Source organism: Bos javanicus, chromosome 3 (assembly GCF_032452875.1).
Source record: "Bos javanicus breed banteng chromosome 3, ARS-OSU_banteng_1.0, whole genome shotgun sequence".
NCBI lineage: Eukaryota > Metazoa > Chordata > Mammalia > Artiodactyla > Bovidae > Bos > Bos javanicus.
In genome coordinates this window covers 110,121,191-110,140,009 of record NC_083870.1, presented here as the reverse complement: position 1 = coordinate 110,140,009, position 18,819 = coordinate 110,121,191, and the positions used below count along the sequence as shown (strand labels likewise).

The 18,819-nt window shown below is 44.7% G+C and overlaps 2 protein-coding genes across 5 annotated transcripts in view; both read left to right on the top strand.

Moving 5' to 3' along the window:
- LOC133244848 (protein argonaute-1) overlaps positions 1-10,036 on the top strand; it is a 35,194-nt gene extending 25,158 nt beyond the window's left edge. For both annotated transcript variants that reach the window (XM_061412521.1, XM_061412522.1), the window contains exons 15-19: positions 921-1,115; positions 3,650-3,784; positions 4,402-4,503; positions 4,831-5,030; positions 5,270-10,036. In XM_061412521.1, the coding sequence (XP_061268505.1) occupies positions 921-1,115; positions 3,650-3,784; positions 4,402-4,503; positions 4,831-5,030; positions 5,270-5,378 (741 nt within the window). In that variant the 3' untranslated portion in view covers positions 5,379-10,036. The remainder of the gene's footprint in view (positions 1-920; positions 1,116-3,649; positions 3,785-4,401; positions 4,504-4,830; positions 5,031-5,269) is intronic.
- Positions 10,037-14,587: 4,551 nt separating this feature from the next.
- AGO3 (argonaute RISC catalytic component 3) overlaps positions 14,588-18,819 on the top strand; it is a 132,508-nt gene continuing 128,276 nt past the window's right edge. For 2 of the 3 annotated variants that reach the window (XM_061412524.1, XM_061412523.1), the window contains exon 1: positions 14,588-16,284. In XM_061412524.1, coding sequence (XP_061268508.1) covers positions 16,266-16,284 — 19 coding nt within the window. In that variant the 5' untranslated portion in view covers positions 14,588-16,265. The other variant, XM_061412525.1, reaches the window with a different exon arrangement.

Here is an 18,819-nt window from a genome sequence, read left to right as displayed (position 1 = left end):
TTTCAGAGAGAGCAGTGAGAGAGTAGACTGGGGCCAGAGACTTGGTTATGTCTCCATCACTTTTGTTCCGTGTTTGAATTTCCCTCTTTCTCCCTGTACCCACTTTTGGGATATGGGAAGGACCATATCTCCTCTCCAAAATCCCTTTTAAGTGAATTACTTAGTTACTGGGATTGCCTTTTTCTCTATCTGTACCCCTGACCCATCTAGTAGATTAGATAGCTCTCTAATCCCTCTCCTGACAGCTCTGCTCCCTGTCTCACAGGGCTTCTCAATTGACTAATGGGACCAGGCCTTCTTTTTCATTTCTTTTTCTTGAACCTTCATGTTTCTCTAGGCAGACTGGGCCTATCTCAGTAAATGTGGGGAAACCCTACACTATGCTTATCTTTATTTTCCTTGTGGCCATCCATCCTAGTCTCTGGCCTTTGTCCCCTTAGAAAATAATGTTGTTCCTACCATCCACAAGAACACTGTTCACTGTAGTTCCTGGGGTAGATTAGCACTTGAAGAAAAGATTAGCTTGTTTTTTGGATGAGGTCACTCTTTGAGCTAATAGTGCTGAACCATCACATGCCCCTCTGTAAGGTGTGGGAAAATCAAACTTAGCAAGTACCTACTGCGGGAGAGGTCCTGTGCATGATGACTTACCTGCGCCACAACAGCACTGCAAGCAGGTGTTACTCTTATCGCCATTTGAGAAGAGGAACAAGAAGATCAGGTGGGTTAAGTAACTTCCATGTGTGTGATAGAACAGAGATGGAAACCGGGACTACTGAATCCAAAAAACCTACACATTTGATTTCTTAGGTTGTTTGTTCCCCCCTCCCTGCTCTCAAGAGGTCTTTCCCCAAACCCAGAACTAACAGTGTTGGGAGGGTGGAGGTTTTAGGAGCTGATCCTGCCTCTTTGATTATCAGGTGGTAGGCAGCATGGATGCCCACCCCAGCCGTTACTGTGCTACTGTGCGGGTACAGCGACCACGGCAGGAGATCATTGAAGACTTATCCTACATGGTACGTGAGCTGCTCATCCAGTTCTACAAGTCCACGCGCTTCAAGCCTACCCGCATCATCTTCTACCGAGATGGGGTTCCTGAAGGCCAGCTTCCCCAGGTAGGGCCCACAATAGGTCAAGAAAACCTTCACATTGAGGCCATAGGGCCTAATGGTAGCAGAGAGTACTGCTCCCTTTCTTAAGCTGTTGGCACTGGGAGGTGCTTCTACTTACGGAGGTTTGCTAAACGGAACAGGCTTGGAAGCAGAGATCCCAACTGAGAGATGGTGTGTACAGTCATTGATAGACCTTTCTTCTTGTAATAAAAGACTCTCAGTGCCTGTTTACTAGTTAGTTCATGTTGAAGACTGATTCTTTAGACCAGTGGTTCTCCAGCTTTGGGCTTCCCTGGTGGCTCAGCTAGTAAAGAATCCACCTGCAATGCGGGAGATCTGGGTTTGATCCCTGGGTTGGGAAGATCCCCTGAAGAAGGGAATGGCTACCCACTCCAGTATTCTGGCTTGGAGAATTCCATGGACTGTATAGTCCATGGTGTTGCAAAGAGTTGGACACGACTGAGCGACTTTCACTTCACTGTCCAGCTTTAGCATCCATCAGAATCTTTTGAAGGGCTTATTAAAGCAGTTTGCAGAGCTCCACTCTTAAAATTTCTGCTTCAGTGATTCTAGGATGGGGTATTAAAATTTGTACCTCTGATAGGTTCTTAGTGATCCTGCTGATCTGGTGGCCACACTGCTATTGACCTTTACAGTGTTCTTACCATTCTGTTTCCCTGCTAAGCCTTCATAGTTTATTGTTTAGACTAGTATATTGAACTGATCTCCTTTTCTACCATTTAATAAAAAGTAATATAACTACCATTTACTGGGTATCTTATGTGTCATTAACTCTGCTAACCACTTTGTATATGCTCTATTCAGTGCTTACAAGAATCCTATGAAGTAATTATTATTCCACCTGATACATGATGAAACTGAGGCTTGAAAATGTTAAATGATTTCTTCAGTGTCATCCAAGCTAATAAGCAGTGGAGCTAGAATTCAGACAAGTTGGTCAGATTCCAAAGTTCATGCTCTTAACTATTATGCTCAGTTTCCTCCAAGTCATACAATGTTTCCTAAAGTACCAGATAAATTTATAACATGTATCTGTTCAGAGATGTCCTGTGGCTTCAGGTAGCCTAGGGTTAAAATTCAAACTGCTTATGCAAAGCAGTCAGCAGTCATCAAGCCCCTATTAGGGTTTTTATCATTGGAGAAGGAAATGGCAACCCACTCCAGTATTCTTGCCTGGAGAATCCGGGGGATGGAGGAGCCTGGTGGGCTGCTGTCTGTGGGGTCGCACAGAGTCGGACACGACTGAAGTGACTTAGCAGCAGCAGCAGCAGCAGGATTTTTATGCTTCCACTCAATTATTTGTTTTAGTCTTCAGGACAGTTTTGTGAGGATGATCTTATTAGTAACTTTAGTAAATGTGGAGAAAATGAGACTTAAAGGGGTTAAGTAACTTGCTCAAAGTAATAAAATTAGATAAAGCTTGGGGTTTAAACTTAGTTCTAATTGATTCTAAATTCTATTTACTTCTACCATATAGTTTTTATTCCCTGTATCTGACATCCAAGGCAACAAGGCAGCTACTGCCTGTGGTTTTTCACCTGTGGCTTCTGTAGCTAGTCTGTTTTCTTATGATACTGCTTTTTTTATAGAACTGAATTTATCTATTCCCTCTACAGCCATTCCTGAACTTTGTGTCTATTCTTTCATGGTGGTCCCAACCCTGTCTGCTCCCATGGGGAACGCCCATTTTCCTCCTGATCCTAAAATTGTCCTTGCTCTGGACATTGTGATTTTTCTGTGAACCTTTATTCTGTGTCTTGATGTTAGGTCTCACTATGCATAGGAACCAGGTGAGTGCTCTCTGTGGATATTAAGCCTCCCAGCTAGGTTTTATAGGAACATAGCAGGTGAACTGTCTACAGGCATACCTCGTCTTATTGCACTTCGCTTTATTGTGCTTCACGGATACTGTCTTTTTTACAAATTGAAGGTTTGTGGCAACCCTGCGGCCAGCAAGTCTGTCGGCACCATTTTTCCAAGAGCATTTGCTTACTTCATGTCTCTGTGTTACATTTTGGTAATTCTTGCAATATTTCAGACTTTTCATTATTATATTTATTATGGTGATCTGTGGTCAGTGATCTTTGATGTTACTGCTATGACTCAGTGAAGGCTCAGGTGATGGTTAGTATTTTTTAGCCATAAAGTATTTTTAAAATTAAGATATGTACATTCATTTTTTTTTTTTAAGATATAATGCTACTGCCCACTTAATACACTACAGTGTAGTATAAACATAACTTTTGTATGCATTGGGAAACCAGAAAATTCGTGTGACTTACTTTATTGTAGTGGTCTGGAATTGAACCTGCAATATTTCTGAGGTATGCCTCTGTAAGGCTGATTTTTGGTAGGAAGGGCTTATCCTCACTAATGGTTGGGTGTCAGCTATAAATATTATAAAGGGAGGCTGAACAAAAAGCCTTATAACAAGTGGCAAACCCTTAGTTCAGAAAGATGAATGAACTCAAGAGGAGCTGTATGTCTCTTTGTCTCCCTCCTCACCCTGTGCCTAGATCCTCCACTATGAGCTGCTGGCCATTCGTGATGCCTGCATCAAACTGGAAAAGGACTACCAGCCCGGAATCACTTATATTGTGGTGCAGAAACGCCATCACACCCGCCTTTTTTGTGCTGACAAGAATGAGCGAGTGAGTGAGGGATTGAGGAAGTCACTGTTCCCTGGTCATGTCTCCCTTCTCTGAGTATGAAAGGAGCTGTGGAAATGAAATCTGGGGCTTAGTCCTTGGCCTGTCCATCGCCCCTGGCACTTTTCTTCCCCCTGACTCTTGTGGTCCTTCCTCTGCTGCTTCCTTTCCTTTGTTTCCCCCTCTCCCCGCCTTCCCTTCCTCCCTTATACTTGATCTCCCTCCTCCTAGCTCCCTGGCCTATAGACCCCATATATAGACCAGCTCCCAGAGATGGGAAAGGGAACTTGAATTTATTGAACTTCTATGTGCCAGACACTGTGCAAGGCGTCTTCCTCACAGCACCCCTGTGAGGTAGGTACAGTTATTATCTCCAGTTTAACCTCAGAAAGGTTAAATAACTTGCTAAGATCCCACAGCTAATAAATGGTGAAAGCAGCACTTAAACACAGGTTTGTGTAACTTTAGAAGCCTGTTATTTCAGCGCCCAGCACTCTCTCTGGGAACAGCAACTTCTACCTTACTTTTGGGATTCTGATGGAGTCAGGGTAGAATTGAGTCGAGGCCCTAGTTAGGGCCAGGCAGGTCTTGGGATCTTGGTTGTCTTTGTTTCTATACAGATTGGGAAGAGTGGTAACATCCCAGCTGGGACCACTGTGGACACCAACATCACCCACCCATTTGAGTTTGACTTCTATCTGTGCAGCCACGCAGGCATCCAGGTAGCTGGGCTATGTCCTGGGGTATCCAGTGGGTCAAAGATAGTTGATCATTCCCATTGCCTCTAGAATGTATCATTCATCACTGAGTGGCATTCAAATCAGGATTGTTCTCTTAATAAGCCCTTTGTGCACTTGAACTTAAGTGTACTTTCAACATCTTAGTCAGGTTGCCCATACAATGGGTGCTTTATGACAAAGGTGGCTTTGTGTCTGCCTTTTCATGGGTGGGCCTTCCAACCCAGCCATACTCATAATGGTAGTCCTGTTCCTTACTGTCAGCCATCCCGTCTGCTCAGCTTGGGGCCCCTCACCTTCCTATCTTCCCAGGGCACCAGCCGACCATCCCATTACTATGTCCTTTGGGATGACAACCGTTTCACAGCGGATGAGCTCCAGATCTTGACGTACCAGCTGTGCCACACTTACGTACGATGCACACGCTCCGTCTCAATTCCAGCACCTGCCTACTATGCCCGCTTGGTGGCTTTCCGGGCACGATACCACCTAGTGGACAAAGAGCATGACAGGTGAGGCCTGGAATCAGGCTGGCTTCCTTTTTGCTTCAGCCTCTGGTACCAGACCCTCTCAACTTTCCTTGGGTAGAAGGAAACAAGGATTGTCCAATTTGGTGTCCTGGGGCTTGTCAGCCCAAATCTGGGTTGGGGTTTTCTCTTAATTGGTATGGGAATTGGCACCCTAGGGGTGGGGGAAGGGTTAGTGGCAGCTCAGCTCACCAGGAAGGACTTCTTTCATTTTTCCTTTTCAGTGGAGAGGGGAGCCACATATCGGGGCAGAGCAATGGGCGGGACCCCCAGGCCCTGGCCAAAGCCGTGCAGGTTCACCAGGATACTCTGCGCACCATGTACTTCGCTTGAAGGCAGAACGCTGTTACCTCACTGGATAGAAGAAAGCTTTCCAAGCCCCAAGAGCTGTGCCGCCCAAATCCAGAGGAAGCAGGGAGGAGGGAGGTGGGGTAGGGAGGAATGCAGAAGGCCCTGTTTCCTTCTGCAGAGGGGGCAAAAGCGGGGGGAACAGGGCCAGTAAGCCAGACCACCAGCCAGAAATCTCTGATATTCACCTCATGCCCTCAACCCCTCACCCCATCTTGTCACATCTGGCCCTGAACCCACTGGACCAAGACAGGCAGCAGCGGTGCCCACCATACACACAGGTGTCTCATGTGACTCACAGTGCTAAAGACTCACGCCTGACAGCTTGGTAAGGTCGGCTCTGCAGCCCTGCGGACAAAAGCTGGTAGGTTTGGGTTTGATACTTTAGATGGAAAAGTGAGGGGCTTGAGAAAGTGGGTGGGAGGAGGGAAGGATTTTTTAGGAGCCTTAATCAGAAAAGGTCTAGATTTGTTTAAGAAGAAAAACGAAATCAGATGCAGATCAATATTTTAGGATACTAGATGTTTTAATGGGTTGAGAATCCAGCCTGTAGGAAGATTTTTAATGCTAATGATTTTGGTTGCCCCCTCCCCCAGCTGCCACTCCCCTTTCCCTTATTCCTCTTTCTCCACCTTTTCTACCCCACCTTACACCTGACAGACATCCAGCCCCTAGTAAGACTTAAGGCACTATGGCACTTAGCTCTGAAGTGACACGACCCTGTCTTCCTTCCGCCTGCTGGTGGGTAACCAGTGCCTTCCCTGTAATGGTAATGCTGCAGAACTGCAACCTTTTGTACCTTTTGGGGGGTGGGGGCGGGGTGGGGGTGGGAGAGGAGGTAGGTTGGGATGAAATACCCTGTACCCAACAGGCCTCCAGCCAGAGCGCCAGCTATTTTGCATTAGAAGGAATTGACTTCCATATTCATTGAGCTTTTAAAAAGATCACGACCTCAAGATGGTTAAAATCCATTGACATTTGCACTTTCAGACATGACAAGTCTAGGAGCTGCTGAGATGACTGGCCCCTGGCCTTTCCACTTATGTCTCCTTTCTTCTTGTCCCCGCTTTCTTCCCACCTGCCTGGGTCTGGAGTTAACTTTCATAGCATTTCCCACTCTTGGCTTCTTTTCCCTGATGGTCAAGCCTCTTTATGTTTCAATATTTTTTAACTGGGGTGACTTACAACAGATGATCTTTAGGTCTAAAATAAGGGGGAAAAAAAGCAAAAACTAAACATTATTTTTATACTATAACCTGAGTCCATTGCCAAAATCTGGAACTAAATCCCTCCCATGCCCAGTGAGTTTACATCCCAGAAACATTGAGCCATCAAAGGAACTATGTACCTGACTTCTTTGGCCTGCTTTGGCTTGGCTCTGTAGGGTGTGGTTATCTCCACACGTGGGGCTCAGGCTCCACCCTTTGTGCAAATAATACCTTTCTCTTGCTGCAGGCACCTCTGCTGCACTGCCCTGCACTCTTCCTGCAAGTGCATCTCCTCCTCTGGACTATCCTCTGATGCTTGGCTTATCCCAGATTTCAGCGTGTCCTGTGGATAGGCTGGGGGATTTTGCTGCTCCCTATTGCTTCTGTTTACACAAATGACTTTTTCCTGATTTCCCACTAGGGCATGTGAGTGGATGGCATGGGCTTTTTTTTTTCTCGTTTTTTCCTGTCTTCCTGGGTAGAGATGGGGTTTGGCTGTCTTGCAGAACTGGAAAAGTAGGGGGTTCTAGCTTGGGGCCTGTTGGCCTTGAAGCAAGGCTTCCTCTTTCCTCGACTGTTCCTTTTTTCCTGTCCCACTGCTTGGGATGAGGAGTTGCAGCTTCAGTGTGGAAATTCCTCTTCTTGAGGAGCCCGGGCTTGGGTTTACCCCAATCTGGTGATGAAGCCATGACTCTTCAGACCTAGCTCAGGCTCAAGGCCAGCCAGCAGAAGGCTGGTCTGAATATGGGCCTATGCAGTAGAGCTACCATTTCCCCTCCCCAGCAGCGCTTGTACAGACCCAGATTTGCTATGCAAAACAGTCTATCCCAGGTTCTGTTCTGGTTGGCTACTTTGTTCAGCAACTTCACAAAACGTAGCACAAACATTATGGAGAAGGCATCAGGACTGTTGAGTAACTCTTTCTTTACTTCTTTCCTACTGGCAACAGTATGGGGTGCCCTGTGGGCACAGCCCAGCTGAAAACAGAATAGAGGGCTCTGGGAGGAGGCAGCTCACTGGAGAGCCTACATTCCTTACACAAGTGCCTAAGAGAGTGATGCCAACACTCCCATCTGCCCTGTCCATCGCCTTCATATACTGTCTACTTCGTGTTTAGTCACCCTTTAGGGAGGGGAGCTCTCTTGGGACAGTGGGCTCTGAGGGTTCTCTTCTCGGGTGCGTTTTGGGGCTGGGATCAGGGCAGTATTCCTGGAAGGTCCAGTCATTCACCAGCATTTGCAAATGTCCATTGAGAGCTGGTGGTAGCCACCTACTCTCAGCAACAAGTTTGTGTTCTCTCCTTTTTCTCTTTGCCTCACTCTCTCCAGTTGGGTCTTGAGCTGAGGCTTGGCATTTTTTAGCCCTTAGGCATTTACATGCCATTTAATAAATAAAAGAAACAGCTTGGGCAATGGCAAGAACATGACATCTTGCTGTGATTTTCTTTTTTTCTTTCTTTTTATCTTTGAGACTTGAAAAACACCCTTAACCTTGAGGATTCTTCTTCTTCGAAAGGTGGTGCATGCAGATTGAGAAGTGGTGTTGGCAACAAGCTTGGCTTTCTTTGATTTGGTTAAAGTGGTGCTTCTTACTTAGGCTCAGAGGAAGTGCTGAGGAGACCCCAGCCTCATCCTCTTAGACAAGTCTCCTGGTCCCTTTGTTCTACTCTTTTGCCTTCCTTTTCCTACTCTCTCTTTCCCTGGCCTCGTTTTATTTTTTTCTGTTCATTCAGCTTGCTTGCTGGCCTGCCTATCTGCCTATGTGATGATGAATTCTCTGCATGGCTACAATGATCCCACTGTTAGCTGGCAAGGTCAGGCTTAGCTCTTTGGCTGCAGAAGACCAAGAATCTGCTTCCCAAGCCTAGTGATGTCCTTCCTGGGTTGGACCGCCCTCAAACTTATGTGAAGGTGTAGCAGAAGGCCTGCCCATCTGGCATGAAATCAGGAAGGCTTCTGGCAACTTCCACATCTGTCCACTCTTTGGAGTTGGCTTCTCTTGTTGCTTTTTCTAGATCTGGTTTCATTTCTCTCTACCTGGGGCTTCCCTTTTCTGAGGATGTCCTAGCATTGACCTTTTTGGCTATCCAGGGTTGAAGGGTTAGGGGATAGACATGGGGGAAGGAGGGATGGGAAGAGAATGGAGAGAATTTGGCTAAAACATGGGAAAGGAGAGCCCTGCTCACTGATCACTTTTCCAGTCCAGCCTGACTCATTGGGGCCGAGGTGCTACGGCTGGCCTCTGGGGATAAGCATGAGGCTGTTGTTGCTGGGAACTCAGGATTAAATTAATGTTGAAAAAGAAGGTAACTAAAAGTGTGAAACCTCCCTAAAAAGCTCCTGGTTCCCGTCTACTCAGTATCTCCTCTATAGCCTCCTCTTTGGCTAAGCAATGATGTTTTTTGGATAGTTTTCTTTTTCTTGTCCAGAATTCTGTAAATGAGGCCAGCAAGATGGGCAGCCAAGGGGACGCAGTGATTTCTCAGCTGACCCATAGGATATCTGCAAGGCTAGTGGGACAGTGTTTTAGACTTGGCATTATGTGTAACAAAGAAAGGTGAATGGTCCTTCCCCTTCAGGGTAGAAAGTCATTTCAAACTGACTAAGATGCAGTTTTGGAAACTACATCAGGGGGAAGTTATTTTTATTTATATTTGCTGGGCCACGGCCAATCCTGGATGGTAGCTGGGATGCCTTCCTTCTTAAAGTCTGATCATGGCAGGGTTATGCAGGGCACTCTTTCCTCTTTGGCCTTCTAAGCTGATCAGGGAGAAGGGATTCTCTGGTTTTCTCTTTTCTCCCATTTATTAGGACTTGCCCTCTCCCTGGGCAGGGAGAGAGGCTAGGTTGGTGCTCTCCCCTTACTCTACTCCTACTGACTTAGAACCTCTGGCTGCTGTTCGGGAGCCCAAGAAAGGTGGTGGAGGCAATGGGCTCAAAACAACAACAACAAAACCAGAAAAAGGTGAGGAAAGGCAGATTTCCTTCTTTAACAAGGAAAATAGGAAACCCTCCAAGGATTGTGCAAATAAAGACAATGTGTCAAATGCACTGACTCCCCTGGTGTAGTAGCAATAAGGAAAAATGAAATGACTTTCCTGTGCACACGGTCCAACCTGATTGGTGTGTGATGTTGCACTTAGCAGCCATCTGGTGGGCATGTGTGACTACTCTGGGTTTCACTTTAGTTTCTAAACTTTTTATCCCTCTCAAGTCCAGCATGGATGGGGAAATGTCCCTGGAGCCCCACAGCTGTGTACTTGTTTGCATTTGTTTCCCTATGAGACTTGTGTTTGTGTCCTGCTTTGAGCTGTACCTTGTCCAGTCCATTGTAAAATTATCCCAGCAGCTGTAATGTACAGTTTCTTCTGAAGCAAGCAACAGCAGCAGCACAATTCTGTGTTTTATAAAGACAACAGTGGCTTCTATTTCTAAAGTGCGGTCTCTCTCTCTCTTTTTTTTTTCTTAGCAAAGCAAACCATTGGAATTAATTATATTCTGATAGATTTTACATTAGAATAATAGATTGTGAGAAGAGCAGAATCATCACTTTCTAAAGGAGTAAAGTGGGTAAAACAAATTCCAGAGTGTTGAAACTGCCGATCATATGTAATCATTTCACAGGGTTTCCATTTATTCTTCATTCACCAAACATATAAAGCACTGTGTCTAGCAGTTTTGTTGGGGAGTAAGCAGGCATAATTCAAAAATGAGGAAAACAGTGTTTCTCTCCTTAAGGAGCTTAAAAAGTTTGGTTGGGGATATGAGTAGCGAAATGGTTCTTTGGTACCATTTAGAGAGATTATAAGGATTGGGAAGAAGGCTATAATGCTGCAGCAATGAAGATAGAAAGGAAAGAGCAAATAGAAGAGATACTCAGGAGGTAAAATTAATAGAACTCAGTGGATGGTGGAATGAGAAGAACCAAGTAGAGGCTACCATCCACTTGGCTTGAGCAAGTGAGTATGTTGGGACATCCTTCCTCTAAGCCAAGATTGGGGGAAGGGAGACCGTAGAAGGAAGGTGGTGAATTTTGTGAAGAAAGACCATTAGGCTTTTATAGACTGAGTTTTGAGGTTCCCAGGTTTCCAGTAAACATTTATATTTTGGTGCTGAGGGAAGACTCCAAAACTGCAGTTACAGATATGAGATTCATAATCATAGAGATGGTAGTTAAAGCCATAGGAATGAACAGGATGGCTTAGGAAAGAGTAGGGCAAGAGAAACCTAGTGTACAACTCTAGGAAACGAGATCAGGAAATGGAACCTAAGATGACTGTCACATCACTCATAGATAGCTTATATGGTTTTGATTGATTTAATGGGGTGGGAGAATAGTGAGGAGAGTGGAATAGGATTCAACAGCGACATGATTAACAGCAGGAAAACTACTGTGGTGAAGGGAGGGTATTATTTTCTACTTATTTTACCATCCTTCACTCCATCTTCTCTGGGATCTTGTAACTATATGGTCATTCTCCAATTTTTCTTGAAAATGAGCGTTGGAAAACCTAACTTAAATCAGGCTAAGACTGAGACTTCCAAGTCGTTCACAGTCACCACCACCACTACATCCACCTCCAGCTTCCTCCTATCCTCAGGAGATACTTGTGAAACAATAAAATAAACAAACCTAATTTTGTTCCTATCCAGTGTCCTAGATCGTATTCCAGTGCACTTGGTAGCACTTAGCAGCTTGCTCTATTTTCTCCTATGACTTGTTTTCCCCAGAGCCTGCGAACTCCTAGCCGCAGAAACTACCACTCATTTTTCTCTCAGGGCCATCCATAGTGTATATCAGGAGGGGTCAGTATTTATGACTAGGATTGAAATGAGCTAGAAATCTGTGGTTCTTGAGTACGGAGGGGAAACTCAAGAAGTGATACTGAGTCTGCAGGATAGACTCAGCATTCCTGAATCTTCAGGTAAGCAGAAACTTTGAACCAGATCGTCATCACCTTTTCTCACTCACTCCAGCCTTGAGGGTCTAAGATTTTGTGCCTTAAGTTCTTGGTGCACTTATCAAGCATGTAAGTTCAGCATTCCTCCCTGGTACTCCTAGAGCATTGGTTATTTCTGTGTACTGGGAGAAGATGGCACAGGGAAGGATTCTGGCACAGTGCCCAGTGAGAAATTTCAGTGGCAGCTAGAATGTACAAAAGTGGGCCTCGCATTCCTCTGGAGGCCAAGTGTTGTGGACGTCAAATTGCAGTGCTAACCTGTGGCTACCCCTGCCAGATTCTCTTGGAAGCAAGCCAGCCAAAACCATGCTTCTCTGCAGCATGGAGTAGTGAGGTTGGTTGGAGTTGAAGAGCAAATTGGAACATGTAGGAAGTTTTTCCCAGTTGAAACAAGACTTAAACTTAAGACCATTAATGAAGTAGAAAGTGTTTAGCAGAGCAAGTGGGAAGATGATCATTATACCACATTTTCACCATAAATTTCATTGCCATAAACGATTGATGTTAAAAAAAATTTCAGGATTTGGCTGATGGTTGCTACTCAGGTGTTGCTAGCACCCGTGGATATCCCTTTTCAGGAGTGGTTGAGCAGCCTTTCCTCTGTCCTTTCAGTTGGCAGAATATACTGTAGCACTTTTTTGTCACTACAGTCAAGTGCCTTTAAGATAGAATGAGGTGGTATATTCGTTGGGTATCACTTGGCTTAACAGACCCCAGAATCATGGAGTAGGTTTGGCAGCTAAAGGAAAGGGTTTTATAGTGCAAAAAGAAGAATATTTTCAAGTTCTGAGTCTGGGGCATCCTCAGACTACTGGCTCTACTGCTTGAATGTGAAATAGCTTTGAATTGGAAAATCAGCTCTGTTTTCAATCCTAGCTTTCAAGGTATTTATTCCTTTGGCTATAAGCTGAGGAAACCTCGAAGGCTCAGAAGGTGCACAGAGCATGGCAGAAGCACTCTTAAAGCAGCAATGTCAAGAAGCTGGAAAAGTGGACTTGCTGAGGATGAGGTGCATTTCGAAGCTCTCCATTTAAGTACCATAACTACCTTCCCAGGATACCAGATCAAGACTTGTAGGCTACCGTGGCTTTCCCTGCAGGAACCCACTGTCCTCTTACTCTGGACCAAATCAGCTTCACCACTATCCTCTTGGCAGTGTCTTTTGGGGACAAAAGAAATTTTGAGGAACCTTTCTAGGAACCTTCCTCACCTTCTATAGGCAAGGAACTTTCCTTATAAAAAAGGCAGGTTTGGGGGTTGTTGAATGGAGGTGAATTGGAAAAGAAATAGGAAGTGGGTACTTTGAAGTACTTGGTCAGGTGTTTTGTACAGTATCCTTTATAATTTGGTTGCATCTTCCACAGCATTCAATGAAGTCATTTATCCATTGCCTTCAACTGCACGTAACAAAACCTGATTGGTTTAAATAAGGAAACTACCACATGACAAGAAATGCTGATTTATGTGGCTCTAAGGTTGGATAATTCAAGGGCTCAGTAATAATACCAACATAACAGATTCTTGCTCTCCTGTCCTTTATGTTATCTTACCCTCATGCTTGTTCACCTCAGAATCCCAAGACTGCTTGTATAACTCCAGGAAGGAAATGCTGACAGAACAAAGTCTAGCAGAAGAGGGACTAATTCTTCCCAGTGTTTCATTTTAAAGAAAGGAAATCCCTGGAAGCCCCAACAGATCTGGCTTAATGTCTCATTTGCTAGAAATGGGTCATCTTGCCATTATTCTGTCATTGGCAAAGCAAATGAGATCATCCATCATGAGTGGCTTAGATTAATTACAAGTTATCTTATGAATCATGTGAATTAAAAGGACAAGTTATGTTTGCTAGGCAAGAAGGGATAAGGACTGTTGGTTAGGCATCCAGCAGTGTGTTGTGTGTAGGTGATCTGTTTTTACAGAAGAGGAATGTGATGTTCAGAGAGGGTGACTGGCAAAAGCCTTCAGTGTCAGTTCTGTCCCTAAAGCCAGTATGTTTTATATTGTGTTCTGCTGCAATACAGAGTAACTTTTTGTGCTGTGTAAAAACTGCTTGTCTAGAAGAGATTCCAAGTGTCAAGCCCATCCAAGAGGAAAGGATGCTATCCAGTTCTTTCCTCATTCAGTGATTTTTTTTTTCCTAGCAACTTTCAGAGGGCACTGATTTCTTTGCCCCCAAGATTTCTGTACTATTTTATAGTTCTTCCTCTGAGAGCAGCCAGTACCACAAGGGATGAGGGCAGAGTTACCATTCTTGAAGCTCACTTATTTATCTCTTTGTCCAACTGCCCAACAAATATTTATGGGAGGCTGCTAGGTACCAGGCACTGGCACTGTGCTAGGCACTGGAGCTATAATTAGGATACACAAAAACCTGCACTATGCCCTTAAGAGGCTCATTTGGGAATAAGGTTATCCAGAACTAGGAAATGCATGTAGTTGGGAGAGCCTCATACAACTTGGCTTTTGGCAGAATCATTCAAACTTTTTTGCCTTTCTACATCCTGATATTACAGTTCATGAGCCTTCCTATGAACTCACATGTGAGGTCCCTAGATAACAGTAGATGGGAAAGCATTATTGACATTTATTACATTGGACTGAATTAGAAGGTCCAGATCCTGTTACATCCATGTCAACAAAGAATACAGTGGTCCACCTCCAGCATTCATCACCATGTTTATTCTAGGAGACACCCAAGAAACCTGCAGTCATTTAGGGAGCCAGTTGTAGGGATTTGAGGGTGTGAAAGGCTGTTGCAAAAGTTGGTATTCATCCCTGTTAAATGTTGCTAAGGACTTGGATTGTGTATAGTTTAGGATCGAAAATAACTTATAGGATACAGTGTTTCATCTAGTGACATCTGATACTGTAAAATTGAGGGAATTTTCAGAAAAAGGGCTAAGGATGAGAAGGAAGAAGTGAGGCAGAATTGGAGTCAGATGTGGGCTTGAATCCTATCCATTTACTGTTTGCTGTATAGTAGATGCATCTAATTAGTGCTTTGAAATAACTAATAAATACCTTCACTAACATTTAGGGAGGATTTTCTCAGTGCTTTATGCCCATTCCCTAACTTCACAACTGAGGACACTGAAGCCCAGAGGCTCAAGTGACTGATCTGAAGCCCCATAGTGATTGGAAGAGTACTAAAGATACGATCAAAGTGAAAGTTGCTCAGTCCTGTCGGACTCTGCGACCCCATAGCCTATCCAGTCCGTGGAATTCTCCAGGCCAGACTACTGGAATGGGTAGCCTTTCCCTTCTCCAGGATATTTTTTTCCTTTTTCTCTTTGTCCCAGGGTTTAAAAAAAAGTATTTTCATTATTAACATTCTAAACGTTGCTGATACTAGGGACAGGGAAAAATCATTAATCATTTCTCAGCCTGAATGAAATAGTTATCGTTTCTGTAAGGCAACAAACACTAATAGGCTACGCAATAGCAAACAAAACTTGCAGACTGGGAGAGGGTTTGTTAAGGAAATACTGTAATAGTATACAGGAATGCCTCACCATAGGTCCAGGAAAAGCATCAGCGATTGGCGGGCACAGGGGATGGGGTGAGCGTGAGAAAGGAGAGGGCTCCTGGTCAAGAAAATCCAAGTGTAATAGAGAACCGCTTTGCCCAGTGCCGGGTAAGCAGACCACTGTAGCTGTAGCATAATGATGAGGAAGAGTCTCGCTTGAAGGGAAAGGCAAGGACCTCCCTTTACGCCTCTAGGTTGGCCCCGGAATGGAGGTTGGGCCTTAGAGTGACCAGGCGTTATTAAAGAGTTTTTAACATGGAAATTATTCGATCTGACGTTTTTGTCAAGTCATCTTTTCCCAAGTTAGATTGTACGAGAAATATTCTCCCCAGAAATTGTCAAAACAACTCTACAAATTTGAAGTGATAAACCGTGATGGTCACTCGACTGCCTGCAGGGGAGGAGGCACGTGGGGTGGTCTCAACTGGGCGTGGTGGGAGGGCCTCAAGAAGAAAGGGGGCACTTTCCCAAGACAAGATCAGTCTGGGGCCCTCACAGCTCCTGCACCTCAGACCAGCCAAACTCCGAGGAGGCTCGCGTCCAGGTCAGCGAGGCCGCCCTCCACGACTGCGCCTCGCGCCGGCACGGCCCCGCACCAGGGTGGCGGGAGGAGTCCAACCCCTCGGGTTTGTCTCCGGCCGGCACGGCCGGGTCCCGTTCGCTGTCCCGGGTCTCAACCCGTCGCGCTCGCCCCGAACTCCGCCCAGGCTCGGCGCCCGCGGCGCGACGCCTCCCCTGCGTCCACCGCGCCGGCCGCGCCCGCACCGACGTCGCGCCCGAACGGTCAGGGCGGAGAGGCGAGGCCTGGACGTCTGGCGAGCCCGGGCGGCGGAACTGACGCCAGCGGGCTTCCGGGGGTGGCCCCCGGGGAGGTCGGCGGCGGCGTCGCAGTCGTGGAGGGGCAGTGGGAGCGTAAGCGGCCGTGGGCGACGCAAGTTCCGCACAGAGCTCTTCCTTCTCGCCTCACGCTTCTTCCTCTCTCCTAGTCGCGTGCTGCCTCCCGACGGCCGTTCTTCCTGACCAGAGCTTTCGGAGTGCGGTGGCTGAGGAGAAGCCGTCACCACCCCGCCTCGGGGCCGCGTCAGGGTTCCAGTCGCGCCGCGTCGCCCCCTGCGCCGCCTCCTTGCCCTCAGTGGCGGGCGCCCTTCTCACTCGAAGCACTCCCCCCAGCTCCATGAATGGAAATCGGCTCCGCAGGTGAGTGAGTCAGAGCTGCTGGTCTGTTCGGTGGGTGTAGGTAGCCCCAGAGCATCCTCGCCCCCGGCGCCCCGGCCCAGGTGCGCGAGGTCTGCGCCGTCCCCCCTCCGCCCCCCGCCCAGCCCTTCCTCCGCCTCCCCGCAGCCCCGCCGCAGTTCCCCGGGGCCGCGGAGTAGGCGACACTGCGGGGAGGGGGCGCTGCTCTAGCGATGGAAGTTTGGGGTTCCTTAGGGGATATTACTCTTTTCGCTTCGGAGTCTAGAAGGGTTTGCCATCGTTTTCGTTGTTCCAGTTGAAGATATAATGGGGTGTGTGTCCCGTAGAGACAGAGGGTGGCCAGCCTTCTCCCTTATGTATCTCTTAAGGTAGTTGTGAAGATACATTAAGATAACAGATGAGAATTGAGTTTGAAATAGATGTTAGTGCAACGTCAAATGCAAGATGGCATTTCTTCCATCCCTGAGTTCTCGTCTGATGTTCGTGGCAGCTTGGTATGCAGTTCCTGAGGATCTTGGAAATGTCATATCAGCCTGGATCACTGCTTATGTGAGGAGGTAGATCTTAAAATTGCTGACTATATATGTATCTGTTCATTCTTTATTCCCTAGAGAATCGGCTGTCATATTCTTGGAAATTTAGGATTTAAGAAAACTGCTTCTCTCCTTGGGAAAAAATGATAGTCTTGAGGAAAAAATTGCAACATGAGCAATGCTTACATTTAAAAAAGAAAAAGCACTCTTTGTGGTCTGTAATTAGTTGAAGGACATAAGTAGGTGTTACATAACAGTTTGCTTTCCAAATGATCATATTTGGTATGTTAAATTTGGAAGTATGCTTCATCCAGTTACAGATTTATAAAGTAATTTTGAAAATGTAAAGTGGTTGGTGTCTTCTTACTAATAATACCAGAAGTCCCCGAATTTCACATCTCATTTTGTCAATTGATGAGGCAACTGAATATGAGATAGAAAAACTTACATGAGAAACCAGTGACATAATGACAATAAAGATTTTGTTGACTATATTAAGGAGTATAATTGTCAAGTAGATGTGAAAAACAGAAGTTGTAGAGATGGGCTGGGGAGAAGGGTTTATTACAATTTCTATTCTATGGAATTTTCTCTAATCAGTATCTACCATTTCTCTTTTGCATGCTCCATCTTTTTTTTTTTTTTTTCCACCTTTTCATGTCTTCTTGAAAAGGGGAAGTTTGTCTAGACTGTGAAGAGTTTTACTCTGGTTTATCAGTGATTAGTATATTTCCGAAACTGTCCTCTGTTTTTCAGTTTTCTAATACAGTATTTAGGGAATGTGATAATTTGGGAGATATACATAATTTTTACATAATTGTTCATTGTTAAGCCTGTAAAACAAGCATGGAATTTAAATACTTTCCTAATTATCCTAAATTTCCAAAAAAAAAAAAAATTTAAGGTTTTCTTCTTTTTCATCTTTGGATTTTTCATATGAAATTACTCCCAAATACACGAACAACATTTTAGAAACTACTTCTGGAGTCAAATGATTTAGCCATTGGATCCAACTTGCCAAGTATGATTCAGTAAATTCTCCTATAAATTCTTGAGTTATAGATAAGTTTTACCTCTTCTTGCATGGGCCGTTGCTGAAATATATACCCATTTAACTGTCTTCACATCTCTGGAGGTATAGTTTGATTTATCAACCATATGGTTGGACATCTTGGAACACAAGGTTTATTCTTCAGTGCAGTTTATACGTGATTGACTGTAATTTAATAAGATAAAGTGTAATTTGGCTTAAGAGTGTCATCATCAAAAACAGAATTTTCATTCTTCCTGAGACTTTTTTCATGTAATTGTTATGCTGCAAGTGAAATTAAAAGCATAGTTGGGAAAAATGTGCAACTGAGTTTAAAATCAAGAGTTTGACAGATGTATATTTTTTGAAAATTTTAGATGCATATGTTCTCTGATAGTCTATTGAGTCAGTGTTGGATCTTGGCTCTCCAGTTCTGTTCTGAGTTTTTCTTTCTTGTGGAGATTCTCAGGAATCGGCTTATGGCAAAATTTATTAAATTCTAGTTGTTAGGTGGATACATAGAAAACTTAAATTTATTTACATTAGAGGACTTCAGATACAAATTCTATATATGTGTTGCTTAGGGAATCGTTCTTCACTAACAGTTAATATTTGTCTAGTCTCCTTTTAGGCATATAATATTTTAAGTAATTTTTTAAAAGGGTGTCCTGTACAATGTACTGACTTAGTGCTGTGTGAACTCAGTGATTTAACCAAAAAGCTGCCAGGCACAATTGGTTTTTAAATAATGATAATCAATAGTTTGGCATCTGTGCCTAGGATTCCTTAGTTAGGGGAACTTCTGATGAAACTCTTCTATGCTTTAATTACAGCTGGTTTAAGATTATATATGTTATATTTTCATTCCAAATGAAGTGGGAATAAAAGAAGTAGAAATGTTCATTGAGATAACAGTTCTCCTGGGTAGCTATTTTTTAGGACTGCACTATTCTAGTCTGTATTTTTAGGTAAAAT